This window comes from Fukomys damarensis, unplaced genomic scaffold, assembly GCF_012274545.1.
Source record: "Fukomys damarensis isolate Sample0158 unplaced genomic scaffold, DMR_v1.0_HiC HiC_scaffold_19, whole genome shotgun sequence".
NCBI lineage: Eukaryota > Metazoa > Chordata > Mammalia > Rodentia > Bathyergidae > Fukomys > Fukomys damarensis.
This window is the reverse complement of record NW_022900931.1, coordinates 15367430-15390262: the sequence shown is the minus strand read 5'-3', so window position 1 is coordinate 15390262 and position 22833 is coordinate 15367430. Positions and strand designations below refer to the sequence as shown.

The 22833-nt window shown below is 36.7% G+C and overlaps 1 protein-coding gene across 2 annotated transcripts in view; it reads right to left on the bottom strand.

Moving 5' to 3' along the window:
- Pik3c2g (phosphatidylinositol-4-phosphate 3-kinase catalytic subunit type 2 gamma) overlaps nucleotides 1-22833 on the bottom strand; it is a 211241-nt gene that overhangs the window by 168655 nt on the left and 19753 nt on the right. The window contains exons 2-5 of one of the 2 annotated variants that reach the window (XM_010615931.2): nucleotides 21248-21373; nucleotides 20979-21167; nucleotides 10617-10710; nucleotides 7922-8016 (exon numbers count right to left, since the gene is read on the bottom strand). In XM_010615931.2, the coding sequence (XP_010614233.1) occupies nucleotides 7922-8016; nucleotides 10617-10710; nucleotides 20979-21046 (257 nt within the window). In that variant the 5' untranslated portion in view covers nucleotides 21047-21167; nucleotides 21248-21373. The remainder of the gene's footprint in view (nucleotides 1-7921; nucleotides 8017-10616; nucleotides 10711-20978; nucleotides 21168-21247; nucleotides 21374-22833) is intronic. The other variant, XM_010615923.2, reaches the window with a different exon arrangement.

The window sequence follows — 22833 nt, the reverse complement described above, 5'->3', positions numbered from 1 at the left end:
CATGCTCTTAAGTGAAATAAATAAGCCACACAAGTGTAAATACCGAATAGTTTCTCTGGTGTGAAAAACTATAATTGTAAATAAGATCCTAATGTGAAATAGGAAGAAAAGAGCAAAAGGTATAGCGGAAGTGGGAAGGGTAGGGAAAAGGAAACAAGGGGAAAAAATCTGAGAAAAATGAAAACAATGGAAATAAAGGTTTTGTAAATAGGGAAGGGAGGAGGGATTGAAAGGAGGGCAGGGGTATGGGGAAAAAATGAGAATCAAGACCTGTCACTTAAAGGTACAAGACCCCAATGATGAATGTAACTCCACTGTATACCTAAAAAGTACCAATAAACTTAATGAGAAAAAAAGAATAATCCATTAAAAAAAATAAAATCTGGAGAGCAAATTTAATGTTTTAAACCTGAATCAGGCCATACAAAAGGAAAGTTCTGGAAATAACATACTATGTACTTCAAAAGTCCTTCAAGGACATAAATTGTTTTGGAGATGATTGTAAATACCTATTAATTAATATTTAGAATTGACAGCACTTATGGGGCACACTAACAATAGTCAACACTTTGAGCTATCACACACAGAGATCTTGACTTAGAATTTTGTTTTCTTTTCAGTTTGCCCCTAGTTAAGGCAAAGCTATTTCTTTAGTTCCAAAGTGAGTTTCTAAAAACCAAGCATTTAATGCACACTTGAAATTGTGCATTTTTGAAAGTAGATGTTAAATAGGGAAGGGTCCTGGTTGGGTGTGAGATATCATGAGAAAAAGATTTTAGTTTCAACTCTTTAATGAGCTAGGTGATAGTCATTGGATCAATCACTGAACGTGTTGAAATATATTTTGGAGTAGTAAATAGTCATTCTGGTCCTATTTGAGTCCAAAATTCATTTTGAAAGGCAAATTAAAATATTATTAATAGAAAAAGATGACTTCCAAACAAAATGCCTTTTGTAGCCATATTTTTTTGTCCACTAGAGAGAAATTATGATGTTGAGAAATAACAAATAATTAAGCATTAAAATGCTACTTTTCAGAACCATATTCCTATCCCTACATAAACTATGTCAGTGATAAACTAACACTGACATAGAGAAACCAGACTTAATTGTTTTTTTGTTCTTTCTGGTACTGAGGCCCGAACTCAGGACCTTGCACTTGTGAGGCATGTGTGGTGTCACTGAGGTAAATCCCCAGCCCCATAGAAAGCTGCATAAACCACACTTAAGTTTAAAGAAACCCTGATATTAACTGCATGTAGCTCCTACAATGAAAATTGTTAGACAGTCGATCAGGAAGTTCAGGTCCCCAAAGCCAGACAGGGTCCAACATTTGGAGTTACTCTGTGTATACAAAAATACTTATTTTCATAGCTCTTCAGCTTAAAAAGAGAAAAACAGAAGAATTTAAAGGAAAGTAGAACTGCAACAAGGGCTACCTTTAAGGCAGAGCTCTGTTTCTGGCTTTTATGTTGATTTGTGGTAGAATTTTGCACAATATTTTATTTTCATGTATATTTAATAGCAGTAATAAGAATTAAATAAACTCCTAAGATTAAGTTACAATTATATTCTGTTTTAAAAATCTTTTTGTTAAAGGAACTACATAAGGTCTCCATTACAAAAGAAATAGAAATAAACCAGACGAAACAACTGTTCCTATATTATACCTTAACTTGGAAACTGTGCCAATGGACTTTTCAGATTACTGTGTAAAATAGGAACCTTTCTTACAAATATCCATAGCTTTTTCTTCAGGCTGGGGTAGAGAAGAGGCAATGTTAATTTAAGTGAGTTGCTTATCATAGGGATTCCATCTGATGTCCACTTTTCTGAGAGCAACAGGGGAAAGGAAGATTATAGCTGATCAATATTAAATAACAGCGAGACATATCTTTCCCTTACAAAAGAGTGAAGCAATATTTTATTACTTATTGCACTGTAAAGGTAAAAAGGTGAATTAGTAGCAGTATAATGATTCTTGAAAGTAAGGGATTGAGGCTTTAAAGCCTCCCATTGATTCTGTGTTATGTTTGCTCTACCACTCTGCGAGAGCTCCCTCAAGCACAACTCTTTAGTCTTCACAGTTCTTCAGACACCAAAGCCGGGAGGGAGCACGTACCTCCTCTGTGTATTCATTTGTAGGTCTTTATCAGCATTTAAAACTGTCAGGATGAGAGCAACTGTTAGGGATTTTGATGTACTTGATGTCCGGCCTTGTCTCTGCTTGAGTTTGGAGCAGGTCATGGGCAAAACAGAAATGAACAGAAAATGTTCTGATTGCCTCCTTCTACCCTATCCTTGTTAAATAGGCAGTGGCCTCTCCCCTGCTGCATGGCCCATTGACCTTCTTCTGTCTGGCAAGGATCGGTCTCTGTTTATTTTTAAAATAGTTCCATGGTATCTAGCATTTCAAAGTTTATCGCATAAATGAACAAATGATTAATTTATCAGAAAAATATGCTCTGAAAATGCATTTTCATATTAAAGAGAACTCTTGAAAAGGAAAAATTGTTAACCTCAAGGAATGACTCATAAATGAGAATTTCGGGCATTTTTGGGAAGGGGTGAGAAGAAAATCTGTGAGTTCAGATTCTATGATGCAGAATTCTCGCATTATATCTATTTAAAATTAGCTCTGGGAGGCTGGTTCCTTGGTGGTAGAGCATCACCTATTATACATGAGGTCGTGAGATACTCAACAGTGCAAAAAATTATAAAAATTAAAAGTAAAGCGGACTTTGATTTGAGACATTCTCCCCAAATTCTGGTTAAGCAAAAATTTAGAGCAGAGTGTATAAAAAATAAATGGTAAGATTTTACTTCACTTCAATGTGTCGGATAGCACATCAGAGCTCAAAGGTTCTCTAATACACGTGCCACCTCTAAAAGGCCTTGTAGTCCTTGACACACCATCACTTTTGGCCTAATTTTCTTTCTAGTTTTCCTCCCATCTGGCAGACTGTACTGCATGTGCTTGTTCGTAGACCCTCCTTCCTGACTTGGGTGAGTTCTGATTTCTCACATTCTCCCTTATTCCCAGTTCCGCCTTTGTTTGTGAAATCCATTGCCCATTCCAGATTGCGAGTTTCCTGAAATTGCTCCGGTTTAGCCAAGTTCTTGAGGGCTCAAGCAGCTCTCTTCTGCCCCCTTCTGTCACAGATCTGCACGTGTACAGCCTGGCCCAGAAAACATGTCATTCAGTAGCAATTTATAAAGCACCAAGTACAGTCCTAGCGGCTTGTGATATATCAGCAAATGAAAGAGAAAAAAAATATTACTTGGATAGAGCTTCAAAAGCTTCACTTCACCTCAACCTGTTCTCACATTTCAAAGGGGTCACTCAGATTTTTGCATCATATGCCTTAAGAACCACTTTTACAAAGGAGCCATGTTTTGGAATGGGTTCTGACCATTCAGACTTTGATTCCAACTGGCTCATTCAATCAGATTTGGTAGAAGGAGTGCAAATTCTGCAACACTGCTGCTTCTTACAAAACATGTCACATAGCACATTCCGATTGTTAAGAAAACACATATAGTTGTTCCTCTGTGCCTGTGAATTTCACAGTACCCTTGGGTTCAAACAACTGCAGATTGAAAATGTTAAAAAAATGTTGTCTGTACTGAACATGTACAGATTTGTTTCTTGTAATTATACCTAAACAATAGAGTATAGCAATTATTTACAAAACACTTTCATTATATTGAGTATTATAAGTAATCTAGAGAGACAGAGGTAGAGGAGAGGCCGTGTATAGCTTATATGTACACACTACACCATTTTAGGTAAGAGACTTAAGCAGCTACAGATTTTGCCATCTCCTGGAGGTACAGATTTGGAACAAACCCCTGGAAGATACCAAGGGGCAACTGTATTTAAATTCATTATTTCTATTAAGAAATCCACATCTTGGGTCAGGTTGCCTAGAACAGCATCCGAGATCAGAATTTTAGTGCACATGATGTACTGAATGAATCCTCTCTGGGGAAAGTGCTGTGGGAAAGCAGGGAAGCACTACAGGGTGGAGAGGATGTTAAGAAGGCAAGTTCTCAGGTCAAGTCTAACCTTGATCTCATCCACAGCAAATCTCCAGAGTGTAAATCTTGGAGGTTTCCAACTCACAGGCCAGTGAGGGCAGTTTCCAGAGAAGGGACAGGAATGAACCAGCAGCCAGTGTAGAAGGTGGGGATGGATGTCGTAGGCAGGTACGTGTATCTGACTATGTCACCAGCTTTTCACAGTGACTCAGGCAAAGTGATCACTTTGGATTCCATGGAACTGCAAGTATGTGAACATACTGCTGGGCTGGAAGAAATTTCTTTGACCTCCTGAAGACATTTTTGGAGTATCTAATGAGTTCAGAAACTGTGATGGGATTGATATGGTGTGGTTTGTATTATTAGTTGTTATGTGGACCACAAAAGGAAATGCGCAGGCCACCGGGCGGGCAGAGGAAGCGTGAGACGGTGTCTGGCAGAGCCACAGATGGCACACCATGGAGTAGTGTAGGAGCAGTTTTCAGTCCTGGGGTCGGCTGAGAAGAGTCAGAGAAAGCTTTCTGAATGACAGGATATCCTGGTTGTTATAGTTTACAACTAAAATGTCCTCCAAATGTCTCATGTGCTTGGAAGGCGATCGGATCGTGGAAACTATATTCATCGGTGGATTGATCGACTGACAAGTTCAGTAGGAGCTCAGTGTGTGACTGGAGGTGGAGCCTAGTTGGGGGTGGGCCACTGGGTACATGACCTGTACGGGTGTGTTCTTGTCCTCAGCTTCTCCCTTCTTCCTGGTTGCCACAGATCAAACACCTTTTGCTCTGTCATAGCCCTTTGCCATCCTGTTTCTGTCTTAGAGCCAGCAGACCATGAACTGAAACTGTGAGCCCAAATAGACCAGTCATCCTTTGAGCTGTGGGTGTTGGCCCTCACGTCCCAGGGATGGGAAACGGCTGAGGCACCAGTCAGTCTAAGGCAGGGCCCTTCATAAAATTCTTCCCGTGATGCACAAATTCCCATAAACCGATGACTCCGTGGCTAAAATTTATTCACAAGTCTGGAGGTCAGAATTCTGAAATTGAAGCGCTGGTCAGTCCATCCAGTTTTTGTTGTCCAGGTTTTCACCAGCTTGGGGCTGCATTACTGCAATCAATGCCCCATCTTCCCGTGGCATTCTTTGCTTCTGCCTCAGAAAGTCACTTGTGCCTGAATGTGGGGCCCACCCTCATATGCTGGGGTGGTCTTAACTCAAAATCTTATCTCAATTCATTGTCAAAGATCCTCTTCCATGATGTCATACTTCATAGCTACAGGGTTTAGGATGTGGTCATCTCTGCATATCAGCCCATTACCTGTTAAATTATTTCTGATCCAAAACGAAAGGGGCACAGAGTGTAAGCTTCTATAATTAACTGTTATCTCACTGTTACCTCCTAAGCACGAACCCAAAATGTTACCGTTGCCAGGTTAAACCACCTATTAGGGTGAAAACTGGGAGGTAAAGATTTTAAACTTTCCAAACCCAAAGCTACTTGTTAACTCCTTTCTTATAAAATTGGGGCTACTTGCCCTACATTGGACCTTCCAGTGGAGGAGCCTCACAGTAACCCCAAGACAATTTCCCTGCAAGGACGATGACAGTGATACAAAATGGTCAACACAGGGTCACCCCAAGCCTTTTTATGCTTAATTCAATATCTGGTGAATCATTGCACTCCTCATTGGCAGTGATAGGTGGAGGTAGAGAACAGGAGAGACCGAGGGGGATGCAGAGAGCTACAGAGCTGGCCGTGATAGTAGGGAAAAGAGAAGACCGACTCTTGGCTTGGAGAAGACAGACTCGAAGCCCTAGGTGAGCAGGGCAAGATGCTGAATTCAGTGTTGACTGAACACATTGATTCTGAAGAGGCCGTAGTTCATCCAAGTGAAAGACTCATTAAACCGATGGCTGATAAGTTTCTGCCTTTTTAAAGACAGGGCATTGCTTTGTCAAAATGACTAGGGTTTCATTTTGTAAAACAAGTGTTAACACAAACGCTCTGCACAAAACTGTCCCTAAGTAGGATGGTCTCAGCAGTTTCCACTCCATGCTATGGTTTAATATGAATATTATCATTTTATACTTTAAGTATATTATCTGATCCTTAGTTTTTAGTTTAAAATCTCTCTCCTGCCCCCACTTTTTTCTATGTTCTTATAAATTTAGCCCTCAAAATAAGCAGTTTATTTGTAACCTGTTCTTTTCCCTTAATTCTCAAACTAGTGAAAAGATAAAAGGGATTATTACTGGTGTTTTTCATATGGGTGGGAAAGGCTTCCCTCCCAACCCCCCGTGGGAACAGTGACATAATTGTATCTGTGTGAAATTACAAGTAGGACAGACACTGATTTTCAGCTTTGCACTTCTTACTGCCTTTCTAATGACTCTGCTTTTCATGCCATTTTAGCAGATGAAGAATTTACTAATGTAGTACCTGTATCATAACAATCTCTAATCAAATAGGGCAAGGCCTTAATATTGTATTTTAATTTTTAGTATGTCTTTTAAAGATTTTATCTTTTTTATACTTTACACACTTTTATTTTTTTTATTTATTTGATACCGGGGATTGAACTCGGGTCCTTGCACTTGCAAGGCAGGCCACCGAACCGCTGAGCTAAAACCCTGGCCCTACACACTTTCATATTTTGGTTCAGATATTAAACATTATTATGATACATGTAAACAGACTTTAGTTTAACAATGCATAACAAAGTAGGAGGTAAGCATTGAATTTAGTGGAATCCTGGTTTGAGACGCAATATCACAAAGTGTATTCATTTAACTTTCTGTGGTAGCTGATTGAGCAACTGAAGGGAGTAAGACTTTATTGAGAGTTTGGGAAGAATCCGTTCAGCGAAGGGCCCGTCACTACTCAGTATATCTGATTCCTCCGTATAGTTACACACTAGAGGAGAAATCTGCTTCTGAAATTAGACATTGCAAATCAAACACAAGTCCCTGACAAGTTCCCGGGCCTGTTTGCTGTGAAATGCTTGAGTTATTTTCAAGAGACGGGTGATACCAATATGAATAACATTTCTTGAGTCGGAAAGACATGGCACTCTAAAATAATGCCGACTGGCTGTTCTCCTGGTAATTAATATCTAAGCTCACAGTAGAAGCAAGTAAATGATAGCAGTCATATACCCATGAAGGCAAGAGAGAGCCCTGTTTTTATTCCTAGATCGTAGACACATGTAAGTGTGAAAATTTTGTTTTGTGAAATTGAATTTATAAGGTAGGTAATAAAAAAATTGGAAAAATAGTATGTAAATGACATCCTGTTTCATATTATCCAGAGTAGGTAACAATGGGAGAAATTCCAATATTTCTGAAGTAATTCTTGTTTCTCTAGTAATATTCTAAATGCACATTTGGGAAAAGTTTAGTGTTCTAGGAATCTTCAACAGATTATATATGTATATGTGTATATATATATATATATATATTTATGCCATAGTATTTAATTGTTTACAATTAATATTGTACATAAAATACTTCTAAAACACACATTCTTTCAAAACATTCAGTCTTACAACTAGATTTCATATTGACATCTTCAAAGAGTAAATATGATCACACATAGCAATGGGGATTTAAAGCTATTAGGAAAAGTAGCATCCAGGCTAAAACTGTGATTGGATTTAACTGGGTTTTTAACTGTAGCAATTGTGTGAGAGGAAGATTTTGAAAATGATGAGGGTTAAATTACACTCATAAATAAAAACACCTTTGACAAAGTCTCAGAAATGACCGGATTTTAAGTTAAGATTTATATGCATTACAAGGTAAAAGAATTTTCCACTTCTTCTAACATGGCCGCACAGAGAGGCTGGTGATTCAGGAGGTTTTCCAAACTGTTCTAATTGGACTTACCAGTAAAGACGATGAGCCACCTGAATGCTCTGCAAGGAGCGGTGCAGGAGAAGTTCCACCAGAGGACTCTGCAGGCTCCACTCAAACTTGACAGCCTGCAATAGGAGACAATACTTTTCCTCTTGTTTCCTCAGGAACAAAATCTTAGAAGAACATAAAGGAACTAAAGAGCCCTGAGAAGAAACTATGGACAGTGGCAGTCAGGTTTCCATGAAAGGTGGATAATAGATTCAATGGCTTTACACTGGAGTCTAACTAGTAACACGCCGTACACACCTTATGCAGTTTGTTTGAGTTCTTACAGTCTTGTTTCCTTTCCTTACTTATATTTTAGGGTTAAAGGGTAGTAAGTAAGACCCACTGAATTCATCTATGCCCTGGAGGAGAACTGTCACAGGGAAAAATATCATGAGCAATATCCCTGGATGTAACAAATGGCATTATTGAGCAACAGATATCTCACCCATTTGGAGATGAAATTAATGTACACTCAAAGGACTAAGAGAAGTTGCCAACTGCAATACAGTATCAACCCACAGATTTCAAAGCCTTCTTTAAAGCTCCCAAGCCAACTGATGCCACCCTAACTCATTTTCAAAGTCCATGGTCTTCAATGAGAGCTACTCCAAGGTTTATACTTAGCTAGTAAGACACACAGCAATGGCAGCCCCTGGCATCCTCGGGGACCCAGTTCAGACCTGTGCATGCCCCACAGGGACTGCACTGTGACCAGTCTGTGTTGGGGTCTCCAGCTTACTCCCAGAAACCTAGTATGTGAAAATGAAAACCAGGTTCTCTTGGTATAAATGCTCAACCCAGTTTAAGAGGCAAAGTCCTATCTTCTTTAGTCACTCAAGTAGCCACTGAAGTCAATTTTTTGTCTGTGTCTGGTCTGTATCTGTGTCACACACACACACACTCAAGAGTTTTTAAGCTGTGTTTTTATGTCACAGGACAGATGGGGGGAAGTGGGTAGTCTTGCTCATTTACACACTTCTGAAGAAACATCTCAAGATGCTAACTCCCCTCAAGGGTGGGAAAGTTTATACATTCCTGAGTATGAGAATGCTGATGGTGATTTTGTGAAATTTGTACAAGCTCCTAAATGCTGACAGTGCAGAAAGCCCTTGATGAGTTGTCTCAGGCTGCGGTGGTGGGCATCTTTGCTCACTGGCTGGTGCCCACCTGACTCAATCTTGGGTTTTGTTTATATCCTAATTGTGAACATTTGAGATGGGACTGAAAAGTTCAGCGGGTGTTTAAATTTCTTACAGTAAAAACATACTATCTTTAATCCTCCTCACCTTGAATACACTTATCTCATAGTGCCTGTCACTTTCTGAAGCAATCCTGGAAGTCCTCTTTGGGGACTATCTTTAATTGTGATGTGGTGGCTACCTTGTCGTCCTGAATCAATTCAAAACATTTACCTTTCACGGTCCTTTTGATATGAGGGAAAAACCAGAAGTCCCATGGTGCTACACCAGGTGGGTGAGGCTGATAACACGCACCACAGTGTTTTCACCTGCCTTTTTATTGGCTGGCACGCTGCACCAGCGTTCGCCATATTTTCATCACATCTTGTAAAGACTTTTAGAAAAGAAGATGTCCAGAGCTGCTTGAGAAAGTGGTAAGAATGACGGGATCAGTGTGTTTGAAGCAAGGGGGAGGCTTTTTAGGAAGATTAACAGCAATGTGTCTTACTGTAATAAATACAAAGTTAAACACCATTTGTTGGTCAGCTCTTGTACAACATAGACATATGAACAGGATATGCCTCAAAATTTACTTCCATAATAGCTATTGTGAATTTTTTTCACTATTTCTTATTAAACACCACAGCTAGTGCTCTGGAGTTGCTTTCCTCGCTTATGAACCCCTTGTTTACTCTATAGTCTTCCCCTAAATCCTGCCTCACTCCGTAGTATGCAGTTAATTTCTGTGTGCACACTGCATTAACACGAACTCTATTCTCAGAACTTACTGGCATAGTTACAACCTGTGATTTATAGAAACTTTGCGTCTTCGTCTTATTTAATTCCTTGCAATGAACTACATTTTCTACTTTCATCAGGTTCTTAAGTGTTTCTCTTTACTGCTTTAATATAGCCTGCTTCATTCTAATACAATGATTCATAACAACAATAGTATGATTCTGGAAAATAATAAACAAGGTAGGATTTTTATGTGTTGGAAAGTTTTGAGGTCAGGGTGGAGCATGAAAGTCATTGCAAACTGTACAACAAATGTTGTTAAAATCCTCCCACCAATTTTTATTTATTTCTGACTCACCCTGTGCATTTCTTTCCATCTTAGAGTATGTTAAAATCTTTACTTTTATTTAATCACAGTTTTATTTAATTTTTGCCTTCTGTGTATTTGCTATGTTATATTCTATGTACTTTCTCATGAATTTGGATTTGTAGGAATATGGCTCTCAAATTATTCGTATTTTTTCCGTTTAAATAAAAAGTAGTTTTAATTTTTTTCTCTTTTGGCCTTTATACACCTTTTTGTTAATGTACCAGTTTATGCTAGGGAATGTCTGTAACCTTCACATTGACATACAAACTATAATTTAGTTCTTTGGCTGGCTAAAAAGACCACTCTGAGGTAGGCTGTTATAGATGCATTGAGAACTTGTACAGTCATTAATTAAAGTAGTGGAACCCTTTGGCAACCTTGAAGCTCTTACCTGAACGAGCTGTGGGAGATACTCCAATAGTTCATCGCTCAAGAGGTTGTCCAATTGTTGAACAGCCACTTTCCGAATTTCTTGATCTGGAAAGCTGATATACAGTAAATATGTCTAAAAAGTTGGTAGTAGCAAGGGATGATACATATCAGGGTGAACAAAGACGGAATTCCACATCCATGACATAGGGTAAGGTAAAAATCCATAACCAATTAGAATAATCATTTGCACTAAGCAATTTTTTTTCTTTTTTCAAATTGTATATTTTCCTGTGGTCTGCAGTAGAAAGCCATTTCCGCTAGACTTTAGAAAGGTGGGTTTCAGATCCTCACCTGCTTTGTTATCTATAAGATGGGGATTATGGGATATTTAAAATCTTTTCTAAAACATGGAGGTCTTTATTTTCTATTTAGCCCAGCATTTGTTAAATAATTACCAGCTGGAGATCTGATAGTTTGTGATTAAAAAGGGAACCAAATATTTTAAAACTGATTTTGACCAGAGCTTAATGAACACCAGAAATCCGAAGTACTTTGCAATAAATAAGTGAACATCATTGGCTAAGGATAAAGGTCACTAGACTGAAGTTCTTGAGGTTAACCATGCCTTACTCATTTTGGGATTGCGTGTTCCCGTTTTAGGACTTAGCACTCATTAGACACTTAATAGATGCCTGTTACTGAATGAAGTCTGTGATGGTATTTAGCATTTGAAACCATATTCCAAAGACAATTTTATTCTCCTCCCATCACCATCATCTTGTTCCATCAGAAGATTAAATCCAGTTATCTCAAAGTTCCCGGGAAGGGTTTGGACATAACTTTGGCATCATGCCGAGATAATTTTGAGATGATTTTGACCTCCTGCTTTGACATGATTAGATATAAGTAGGGCTTTGGCAAGAACTATTAATTTTAAATCAACAAATTTTTTTTAGCAAAAACTCATTAGGTATAATTAAAAATGAATAAACTACTGATAGCAACTTACTTAAAGCATGTGAATGAATAAACAAATAAACAAAACCTTAAATTCCTTTTGTAGGGAAGTCAGGTGAGGGCATTGAAGATTGTCTCTCAGTACTGGGGAAGATGGAGAACTTTAAAGTCTGTAATGTACAGTTGCTTTTTCGGATATTAGGTTACTGAAGGGTGAAATGAATACTATGCAGCCACAGAGTCAAGTGAAAAATGGTATTAGTATTCCTCAGCTGTCCTTGAAAATAGCTTGAAATGTAATGCTAAACAAGAATTTTTTTTTTCTTCAGTTAAACTGGGCATTTTAATTGCAGGAAAATTTCACTTTTTAGGTTAGTCAGTTAAAACTCTTATTTCTGACCTGCAAATCATTTTCTAAATACACATTTTCTCCCTTTGAGCACCCTAGCAACAAGACCGAGCGAGAGCTGTAGTCCAGTCACATCTTGGGAAGTGCAGTTAAGGTCAGAAGATCTCAGCCTAACATCATACCCGGACAGAGAGCAGAAGGGTGCAATCAAGATGCAAAGCCAGAAGATGTCAGCTTATTTTAGCACATTAAGACCAGATTCTCCTAACCAAATGCAGTCGATTCTAATGTATTGCTCTATATTACTAAACCATTTGTCTGAAGCTTGTAGACGTCAAGGTCAGTCTGAGGGCAGTGTGAAGCCTTAGAGGGAATAGCGAGTTGGTCTCCTTGTTGCCTATGTGATGACTTGTTAAGTTGGATATTAGTCACTCATGATTTCTTGTGTAGCTATTTAACCTTGTTATATGGTGAGAAAAAAAGAAAGAATAACAGGAAATGAGTATGACAACAAAACAAAACTCCATGGTAAACACTATACTTCTAATTATTTCCATACGTTAGATTATAAAAGCCATGAAATAGGAATTTTTTTCATCTGTTTTATTCCTAATGTGTTCCCAGCGCCTCTAGATTTGTGGCATAATCAGCCTTGGAGAATTTATGTTTAACCTGCTTTTTCATGGGCTCTGAACTCGGGTACAGATCAGTGGATAAATATGTTCACCGATTGCTGGCATTTCTTCCTGGTGACCTCTGAAACTATTTAGACATTCTTTTAGGATGTAGTTGTTGGCATTTCATGGTCAGTAGCTTGTTCCTCCATGAGGTAAGGGTTACCCATATTAGTTCTCTGACTTTGGTGTAATATTTGCAGGTCCAAATTTAATAGAAGACTTGCATCCTGTGTGAAATTTCCACAAACCAGTTACCATGTTTCCCACTGATTTGATTTGTTTAAAAAGTACCCATATAATTCCCACCACTCATAAACCAGGAGACTCTCCCTACCAATTCTACTAACTTTGGGACCGTGAATCATTTTAGGAGTGGATATTATGTTATGAATCTTGGGAAGAAGCAAAAGTACTGTTGGAAGATTCATCAGGATGATGTCAATTAGATCCTGACTTAGATATTTATAAGAAACCTCCTTACACTCAATCAGAAGATATTTTGTTGCAATGTCATAAGTGGTTTCAGATATGAAAATGATCAGGTTACTGAAATGCTATTATTTGTTGGACAGATCATGTAAGATGAAGGAAATTTTCACCTATAAAATGTATTTTTTTTAAAAAGTAGGCTTAACAAGAGTATACGTGCGATAATAATTCCAATTAAGTTATTCATCATTTTATGAATGCTCATGTCAGCAATACAGATTCTCAAGCCTGTCTGAAGACTGGGGAAGAAGCAAAATATCACTCTGGCTTATGTGGCCTCTGAATTGAGGTGCCACTTGATCTCTGGGATCTGCTAAATGAAAGGATCTCGGTAGCTGACATATATGTGACATAATATATCCTGTGGTATAATCATTAAAGAATTACCTAAAACTCGAACACAGTCCATTGTCTGGTGAGAATATTGAGAGACAAAAGAAAAAGATTTCTTGAAGACTGAGGCTTTCATCACTGATAGAATTTAAAACGTGACTAAAATCTCAAAAGGTGAAAATATCAAGTACAGTTAAAGCAGTGTCAAGAGATACATTTTTCAAAAGACTTTCAATAAAACAGCAATACCATCTCTTTCCAATAATGTAGAGTAAATGCAAGCTTTTGGGTCAAGCAGAGGATCAGTTTGAAATGGCAACCCCTAGCTGTACAAGGTAGAATACAAACCAAGTGTTCAGATAACTGGCTCTAGTGCAGGCCATAGCCGACCAGTAGCCAGGACTTACTGCGTGACAGTGGTTTTTAAACTTTTAAAAATTGTTGAAAATTCCAAAGCATTTTGATTATATGGGTTACATCTACCATTAATTGTCATAATAGAAATAAAGCCAAGATATTTAACAAGTATTAGTTCATTCAAAATAACATTAATAAACCCATTTCATGCTGACCAAAATACTATGAAAACATACCATGAAAAATAGTCATATTTTCAAAAACAAAGAGAATATTTAGGGACAAGTCATATTGTTTTACATTTTTGCACATCTTTTCAATGTCTCACTCAATAGGAAAGACTAAATTTTCTTATCGGCTTCAACATTAAATCTATTGCAATAGCGCAAGTCACGTAACTTTGGAAAACTCTACAACTATGATCAAATGAGTGTGATAAAGGCAAATAATATCTTTAAATTATTACAGAATAATTTTTTGGCTTGGTGACATCCCTGTAGACATTTTGGGAACTTCAAACCTCACCTTGAGAACCTGAGAAGTGCAACCCTGTTTTGTATGTTTCTCTACTGGGGGTCACAGCCAAGAATCCACACTGGTCAGTTCCTAAGATAGCAGAGTATCAACTGATGTTTCCCTGGGTACAGACTAGCTTGGAAGTTATCTGACCAACAATTTCATTTGCAAGCTGCCATTTATTTTCTCTTTTCAAGCCTTTACAATTCCTCTTGTCTCAGAGGGCTACAGAAATACTACAAAGATTCAGGAAAATTTCAACAGGGCCAGCGGTGTCATGAAATGAAATTTCAACAGAAAAATATGTTTCAACTTCTTCCAGCTGACTTTTTTTTTGTGATTTCTTTTCCTTTCTTATTTTCTGCCTATATCATTAGTTTTCTATTTTGTTCCTCTTTTTTCTAGTTTGAAAATTATATAGGAGCAATATTTTATCCAAAGAACTTTGGAAGTGATAGGTGAAAGCTAAATGCGATGTAACAAATGTCGACCTTTAGAAAAAGCAACTTTGAGTAAACTGAAAAGGGAAGAAAGAAATTTGAGATCAAATTTAAGCATAATAGAAATGTCAGCCTTCAGAATACAAAGCAAGAATTCATGCAGAATGCCACAAGGCTATTCACAGTTAAAAGCCCCAATGTCAGGTTAGAATTAGAAAACCATTAGAACTGCAGAACTGTTTCTCCTATAGGTTTTGAGTCTGATGACACACAGCATCAGTTAGAAGAAAAATGGCAATATGAATATCATTGTTATGTTTCCAGTACTAAAAATAATCAGATGTGACAGAAGAAATTTTTATCCAAGCAAAATGATAAATAAGGATTCTTTAAGATGATTGTGAATTCCTACTGAATAATTGGTGTTCTTTCAAGGATTTTTACATAGTTATAGAATATTAGAACCCAAGGGAATTTGGGGACTTAGTCCAGACTTCATATTAGATATGTAAAGAATCTGAAACTCAGAAAGTTTAAGGAGTTTTTCCAAGGCTTTTGTGGCACTAAACTGAGAATCCACATTATGCAGGGGTTTAGGTCCTTGTGATATTTTGACTGGATTTTATTGTGCTATTTATATAAAATCACAAGACAGGGTTGCGTGTATTATTTATGTATCACATTATAAATTGATCAATGGAGACATATAATACTGAAGTGAGTAACTTGTCTAACTGGACTAGGGTATTGTCCTAGTCATGGACCAAAAGAACTAATAATTCCAGACTCGAAGAAAAATAAAACCTGTACATATGTTTCCTGATGAATTGTTTATGGATGGCCATATAGAAATTTGGAATTAACCCAATAGTCATGGCATTAATTAATCAAAATGGCTACTGATAAAGAATAGTCCTTGATTTTGTTCTTTTATGATTACACTCTGATTCTACTTATAGATTAGCTTAAAAAGTCACTGACATAAAGAAAGTTGTGTACTGAAATCAACATATAGATTCTATGTTTGAATGCATTAAACATGAAATGAAAAAGTAGTATGACAGACTAAAAAAGACTAAAGGATTTTTAGTCTAACTATCAAGGCTGTTATTTTCCTCCCTTATGGTTTTTTGCTAAGCAAATTCATGTATATCCTTGACTTAATTTTTATGCTTTTGTGGATGAATTCCACACTGAGATCTCTAGTCTAGATCTTCTTTGAATCACAAGTACTGTAGATTCAACCTTTTCAAACACACCTTAAAGCTAACATCTCCAACCTAAACAAGGAGATTCTTTTTTTCTTTTTTTAAATTTGTAATCTAATGTGCTCTGTCCTGGTGATTGTTTCTAATAACATCTGCTTATACAAGACTAAAAATGTGTATAGTGACTATGGCTCATTCTTTTCTCTCTGATTGTCCTGCCCACACATTTTTACTTAATAAACAAATGGAAAATATACATCATCATCCATTAGTTAATTACTCAACTGCAGAAATTTTCAGTTATTATTCTATATTCCATTCTTCCTTTTTACAATGCTAATCAAGAATGGCTCAAGTCTAAACTAGACTCTACGATAAACAATATAGTGGTTTGGTGCAAACATTTTGTGAAACAATTTCCCAGAGAAACTGATTTTGGAAACTATGGTACTGCTTGTTAAGTGTTGCTTTTCTTCTTGCAAAACAGTAATTTTATATCATGTGGGATCAAGTTCTGGTGCCTTGTCAAATTTTTATTTAAACTCCTGATGTAATCCTCTCATGCCAACTCAGAGTTGCTATTTTTAAATGAATACTTTCCTTGAACTTACTTTTAATTCCTTGGGTAATTTTTGCTCGCTATTAGCAGTTGAATAGTTGTGCATCAGAGTTCAGGAAAGTAGCAGCTATCTGCCAAGAACCACAAATCTCGGCCCTGGGTCTGTGTTACTCTGACAGCTCCACTTTCTCTAATGGAAGTATCAGTACCAGCAAGCTCTGTGCTGGCACTCAGTGGTGGAAATACGAACACTCCATGGCCCCTTCTAGGTAAACTACATTTCATCATGTCTCTGGCTTAAAATAAAAACAAAACCTAAAAGGAGAGGTTAACTCTTCAGAAAAGACTCAATAAACAGCAGTGTTAAAAATTCTCCAAGATCAAAATGGAGCACATCAGTTCTCAAGAGGTTAAACCATTTAAAAAAACAAAAACACCAGAACCCTGCCCATTCAAAGGAGAAAAATACAGAACTCTTGAAGAAACTCTGACAACTCTTTTAACAAGTGCATAATGTTTGTTCTCAGAAAAGTCAGCTTTTGAATTTAGAGAAGTTGAAAGGTTCATTTCTGGAAACAGCTTGTCCTCAAGTTTTTTAATAGTTCAGTTAAGCTGGAAGTGGGAGTCACAGGATGAGTACAATGGAAACACGCCAACCTTTTCAGTGACCTTAATTGGTGCATGGTAAGGAACTTTTGCAGTGTGCAAATACATCAAGACCTAACTCAATTCTCCAAATGAAGCATAATAGTCTTCTACTCTGCAACCAGTTCCTATAATCTCTGATTATTAAAATCTGACTATTCAGAAAAAGCTAAATTTCAGAGTGAAGAAGAAACATCTGAATGTGATAAGACAGCCAAGCACTGATCTTTAAAATTTAAAGGGCTATTGGAGTACAGTCAATATATTAAATATGTAAACAGAATGCTTATGTAGGAAGGCTGTAAAGCACAGCGGTTAAGATTGCAAGCTCTGTCTTCATGAATGCCTGGACTTAATTCTTACCTCATTTACTAGGTCACACGCTGAATCTTATCTTGTACAAACCTTAGTTTCCTCATATGGAAAATTAGAATAATAGTAGTATCTTCCTCCCAGAGTTATTATGAACACTAAAATGAGACTGTACTTAGGAACACTAAATAAAATTTGATCTATACAGTTTAATACTAAAAGAGTGAACTAGATTTTCAGGATTTGTTTAGGGAAAGAAGCAGAACTACACTTTATTATTAATGATTGGACTATTAAAGTTTATCCAATTAATCCTCTCATTTTATATGTAGCCAAAGCAATATTATTATCTTTTTAATAAAAACCTTTGTAAGTTATATCCTACTCTTTACAAGAAATATTCGTTGACATTTAAATGTGTTTAGATAATATATAGAATAATATGTATCTTAATAAAACAATGTTTAAGAACAAAAGTCCCTTTAAAAACTTGTCCCATTAGAAAATTAAACTTTCAAGATTGTGTAGATATTGATTTTGCCTTCCCAGTTATTTTCTTATAAATTTTAAACAGCTTCATTGACACATAATTCAAATACTATACAATTTGCCCCATTTAAAGCACAATTCAATGATTTTTAAAAACATGTTCCCAAATTTGTGCAGTAACAACCATAAAAAGAAACCTCATACTCATTACCAGTCATTTCTTATTTTCCCCAAGCAGCCCTAGCCCAAAATTATCACTGGTCTGCTTTATTGTGTCTACAGATTTGCCAATGTTTACATTTCATAGCAATGGAATTATATACAATATGTGGTCCTTGTACCTGGCTCCTTCCACTTAGACTATCATTTTAAAACTTTGTCCATGTTATACCGTGTGCAACATCATTATTTATTCCTTTTTATTATCAAATAATATTGCACAGATGGACCGTATCTTCTTTATTCAATCATTAGTTGAGGAATACTTGAGTTGTTTCTATTTTTTGTCTGTGAAAATAATATTGCTAGGAACATTTATTCATGAGTTTTTGAATAGAAATATTTTGATTCTCCTTAAGTATATACTTTAGAGTACAATTACTGGGTGCGGGGGACTGCCCTATTGATTTTGCCCAAGCCAAACAGTGAGTAATGCAGGCTGTAAGGAGTTAGCCCTGCATTTGGCTTGCTCATAGAAATGAGTCTGGCCAAAGTTGATGTGCCGAGGTCAGAGTGACATGCACCTAAATTCCGCTCCCAGAGTTAAAACCTTCTTTGCTAAAAACACAAGTTTAATTACTAACCGCAACCTATATTTTGTCTGTTCTGTTCCTAATTCAAGAACGCTTTGTCTCTTCCTTTACAAGCCTTGCCTGCATCAGCAGTGTTTCCATAGCAACTCCACGGCGTCCCTCCACACAGCCCCCTTATCTCAATCTAACCAGGACGTCATCAGTAAATACTGACAGCTCTGGGTGTTCAGGGTCCTTGCTTGCTCAGCCTTTCTTGCGCGAGCATTGGTCATCCTGGCTTCCTGTATCTCTGCCTCTTTAACTCCGTCTCTGAGTCTTTCTTCTCACCTTGCGACATAGTACTGAACAGGAGATCAGAAACCCCTTCAGGGGTCTGTGGTAGTTGGGTTGTATGTTGACTTTATGTTTAGCACTTAAGGAAGTGCTGTGCTCTTTTCCAACATGACTGCATGTCATTTACATTCCCATCAAAGATATATGAGGCTTCTGATTTTTCCACATTCTCATTAAAACTTTTTATTTTTGTCTTGATTATAGCCAATCCTAAGTAGCAGGAAACAGTATCTTAACTGGTTTTCATGTGTATTCGCCTAACAGTTAATTATATTGAACATCTTTTGCTATACCTATTGGGTATTTGTATATTTTCTTAGAAAAATTCCTATCATATCCCTCATTCATTATTAAACTGTGTTATTTATCATCTTGTTGAGTTTTCAGTCTTTACATAGTCTGAATACAATTCCTTTATTAGATATAGGATAGACAGTATTTTCTCTTTTGGGCAGTTATTACTGTTACATTTTGAAACAATCCTTTGTTGGTTAATCACTTCAGGAATTTCAAAATCATAATTGTTCTAATATTCTGTCTTACTTCAACAAAAACAACTAGAATTTCGCAAATAATTTTAGCTTCTTTTTTGTATCTTGGAAGAAGATGTTAGGACAAAGGTGGAAATGAGAACTTGCCTTTTTCAAAATAATCGGTAATACTGACATGATGAACTGTGAATGATCACAAAGAAATGAATCAATTGACAATTAATTCTCTTACCATATCATGATTTCCTGAGTTCATTCAAATGTACCAGGTGATGTGGGAAATTAAAAAAAATAGTGCATGTTCGATGAGGCACAAATAATCATGACATATTTAGGAAGTGTTCGATTCCATATTGAGCAATGACTAAGTCACATGTATTATTAAGTCCTTGGGAAATAGAAACACGAAGCCCATCTGTCTTGCCTTGAGTAGCTTTCAATCTAACATCAGTGGAAATATGCTCATGTTTACATGTTGCATATAAATGTATTTAATAAGATACAATTCATAAAGTAATAGAGCACTGTACTAGGCAGAAGTGATCAAATAATAAGAGAAATATATGTGTGTATGTGCATTTATATTCCTCTCTATATAAAGAATGGATACCTATTGAGGATATACTCCTAAGTGAAATAAATAAGTCACACGTGTAAATACCAAATAGTTTCTCTGGTGTGAATAAACTGTAATAGTACATAAGATCCTAATGAGATTACTGACATTGTGAAATGGGAAGAAAAGGTCTAAAGGTGTAGGGAAGGTAGGATGGGTAGGGGAAGGGTAATAAGGGAAAAGAAAAAAATGTGAGAAAATGAAAAGATGGAAATAAAGTGGTTGTAAATGGGGAAGGGAGGAGGGGTGAAGGGAGGGCAGGGACAAGGGGAAAAATGAGAACCAAGACCTGTCATGTAGAGGTACAAGCCCAATAATGAATGTAACTCTACTGTATCCCTAAAATGTACCAATAAACTCAATTAAAAAAAAAAAGAAATAGGAAAAAGAAAGGAGTGGATATGTGACCGTGCATGAATGAATGCAAGAAGCCAAAGACTAATAAAATCCTCAATATGAGCATCACAAAAGATAATGTGTAAATTCTGAGCTTGATGACTGAGAAGTTAGAAACTATTAGAAGCAATGGGAAATTTTTTAAAGTTTTGAGATGGAGGGGTAGGAATTATTATTTTCCCCTATTTACTGTTTTGTTGTTAATTTTTTAAGAGCGACTAGACTCTTCACTGGAAAAAGTTATAACCATTAATTCTACTTCAAATTTAGCGTGAAGACACAATTATAGCTTATATTTGCTTGAAATTTATATTCATAGCATACCATTATCTATCTATCCATAGTTGTTGAAATTAGGAACAAACAGAGTAGCTGTTGAATTAATAATAGGGTCCTATATTTTTTTCTCTTCGAACAAGTTCTTCTTACCCCATAATATCATGCTCAAGATGCAACTCTTACCTGGGAGACAAAAGCCCAAGTGCTTCTGAAGGGTGAGAAAATTTCCACCTTCTCAAGATGGTATGCATTTCTGAAACAGTCCTTTCATCCCATCCGGGGGCACTTCCCAGGACCAAAGGGAGGGAGCAGTTTTTGTTATTGCAGAAGAAGCGATAAAACCATAAGTATCTTCTCTTTTCCTCAGAGAGTCTGAAAAACCAGATTGGAAACTGATTTCCTAGAATTTGTTGCACTAAAAAATGTTGCTATTAATGCAGAGTAGAGAGTACCTTCCTCTCTAGTTCTTTGAATGTTTGTTTATTTCAGGAAGCCAATCCTTTATCTTCTTGGGAGAGTTTGATAGGTTATTCCACCAATGTATTTTCCAATAACTCAATTCTGTTGTAGAAAAAAATCTACAAAGGTAATTCACATTTAGTTTCCTCCTTGTTATCCTTGACACTTTTTTCAATATGTGATTTTAGTTGGCAGAATTTCTGCCTCCAATTGTGGGTTAGACCATGTTTATTTGAATATTGTGATATGTTCTATGTACAACAGAGGTAATCAGTCACTGATTCTCATCCTTCTTTTACAAATTAAGTCAGACCCAAGTGGGCCCAAAAAGAAACAGCATATATTGAAGATGAAATTCCTTCAGCTCAGATCAAGTTTGAGTTCAGAGAACTCACTGGGTTGATTTCAGAAACAAAGATTTCAATTCATCCCTGACTTCTGGATTTACATTTTCAGAGTTCACTGGCAGTTTGGAATGAAAACACCATTGATGGTCATTTTCTCAAATGCTTAAGTATTTCCCCCTGGAGAGAGTCCTGACTCAGAGATCTCTATCTAGGACAGGGCCACTGGCTTGCTGACAGTTGATCTTGTTTTGCTCACACTCTGCACAATTCATTTGGGGAACAGCTCATCTCCTATGACCACAGCAGCCTTTCAACCTTACTTCCTTAAAACAACACTCATCTAGTTTAGTTTCAATCAGCCAAGACTCGTAAGAAGAAGAATGAGAAATATTAAATGATTTTAAATGTTCATTTTCCCTAAAGTTCCTTTGAAGTCATCTTCACCTGTAAATACTGGAGTATAGGCAGTTATATTTAGGTTGCTTTCATAAATTCTGTTCTTGTCTTTCCCATCAGAAGACCAGCAAGGGGGGAAAACCAATAGTAAAATTACTAAATCATAAAATTGCTCTGATTAAGTTCTTTTTTTCCTCTATCACTGAACAGTGCCTTTTCTTTTTTCTTTTCACATCTACAGCTAAAGCATAATTTACATACAAGGAAATGCAGAATCATTTCAATAAATTTGGACAAATGCATACACAAGGTAACAACCACAGTCCCTTCAAGATATAAAAACATTTTTCATGTCACCAGAGGCACTGGTATGATTTGTTTTACTTTAGAGTAATGACTGCTGTTTTAGAACTCTGAAATGGAAAAATAGAATGCATGCTCTTTTATTTGTGGCTTCTTTCTCTCAGTACAATGTTTTAAAATGATCCATATTATTGAGTGAATCAAGTTCATTCCTTTTAATTAGTGAGTGTTACTCGGTATGAATTCATCATAGTTTGCTTATTCACTCTTCTATGTGAGAGACATTGGGTTATTTCCCTTGTGGGGATATGAATAAAAGTGCTGTGATTATTTGTGTGCAAGATTTTTATGGTTGTTTTCTTGTTTTAAAGATCTTTTAAGATGAACTGAGGAAGGGGATGACTGGCCAGTATTTGCTTTTTGAAGAAACTGTGAAATTGTTTTCCCAAGTGATGGTAAAATTTCACATTTTTACCTGCAGGATCCAAAAGCTGCAGTTGTACCACTTTTTTTTTTTTTTTTTTTTTTTTTGT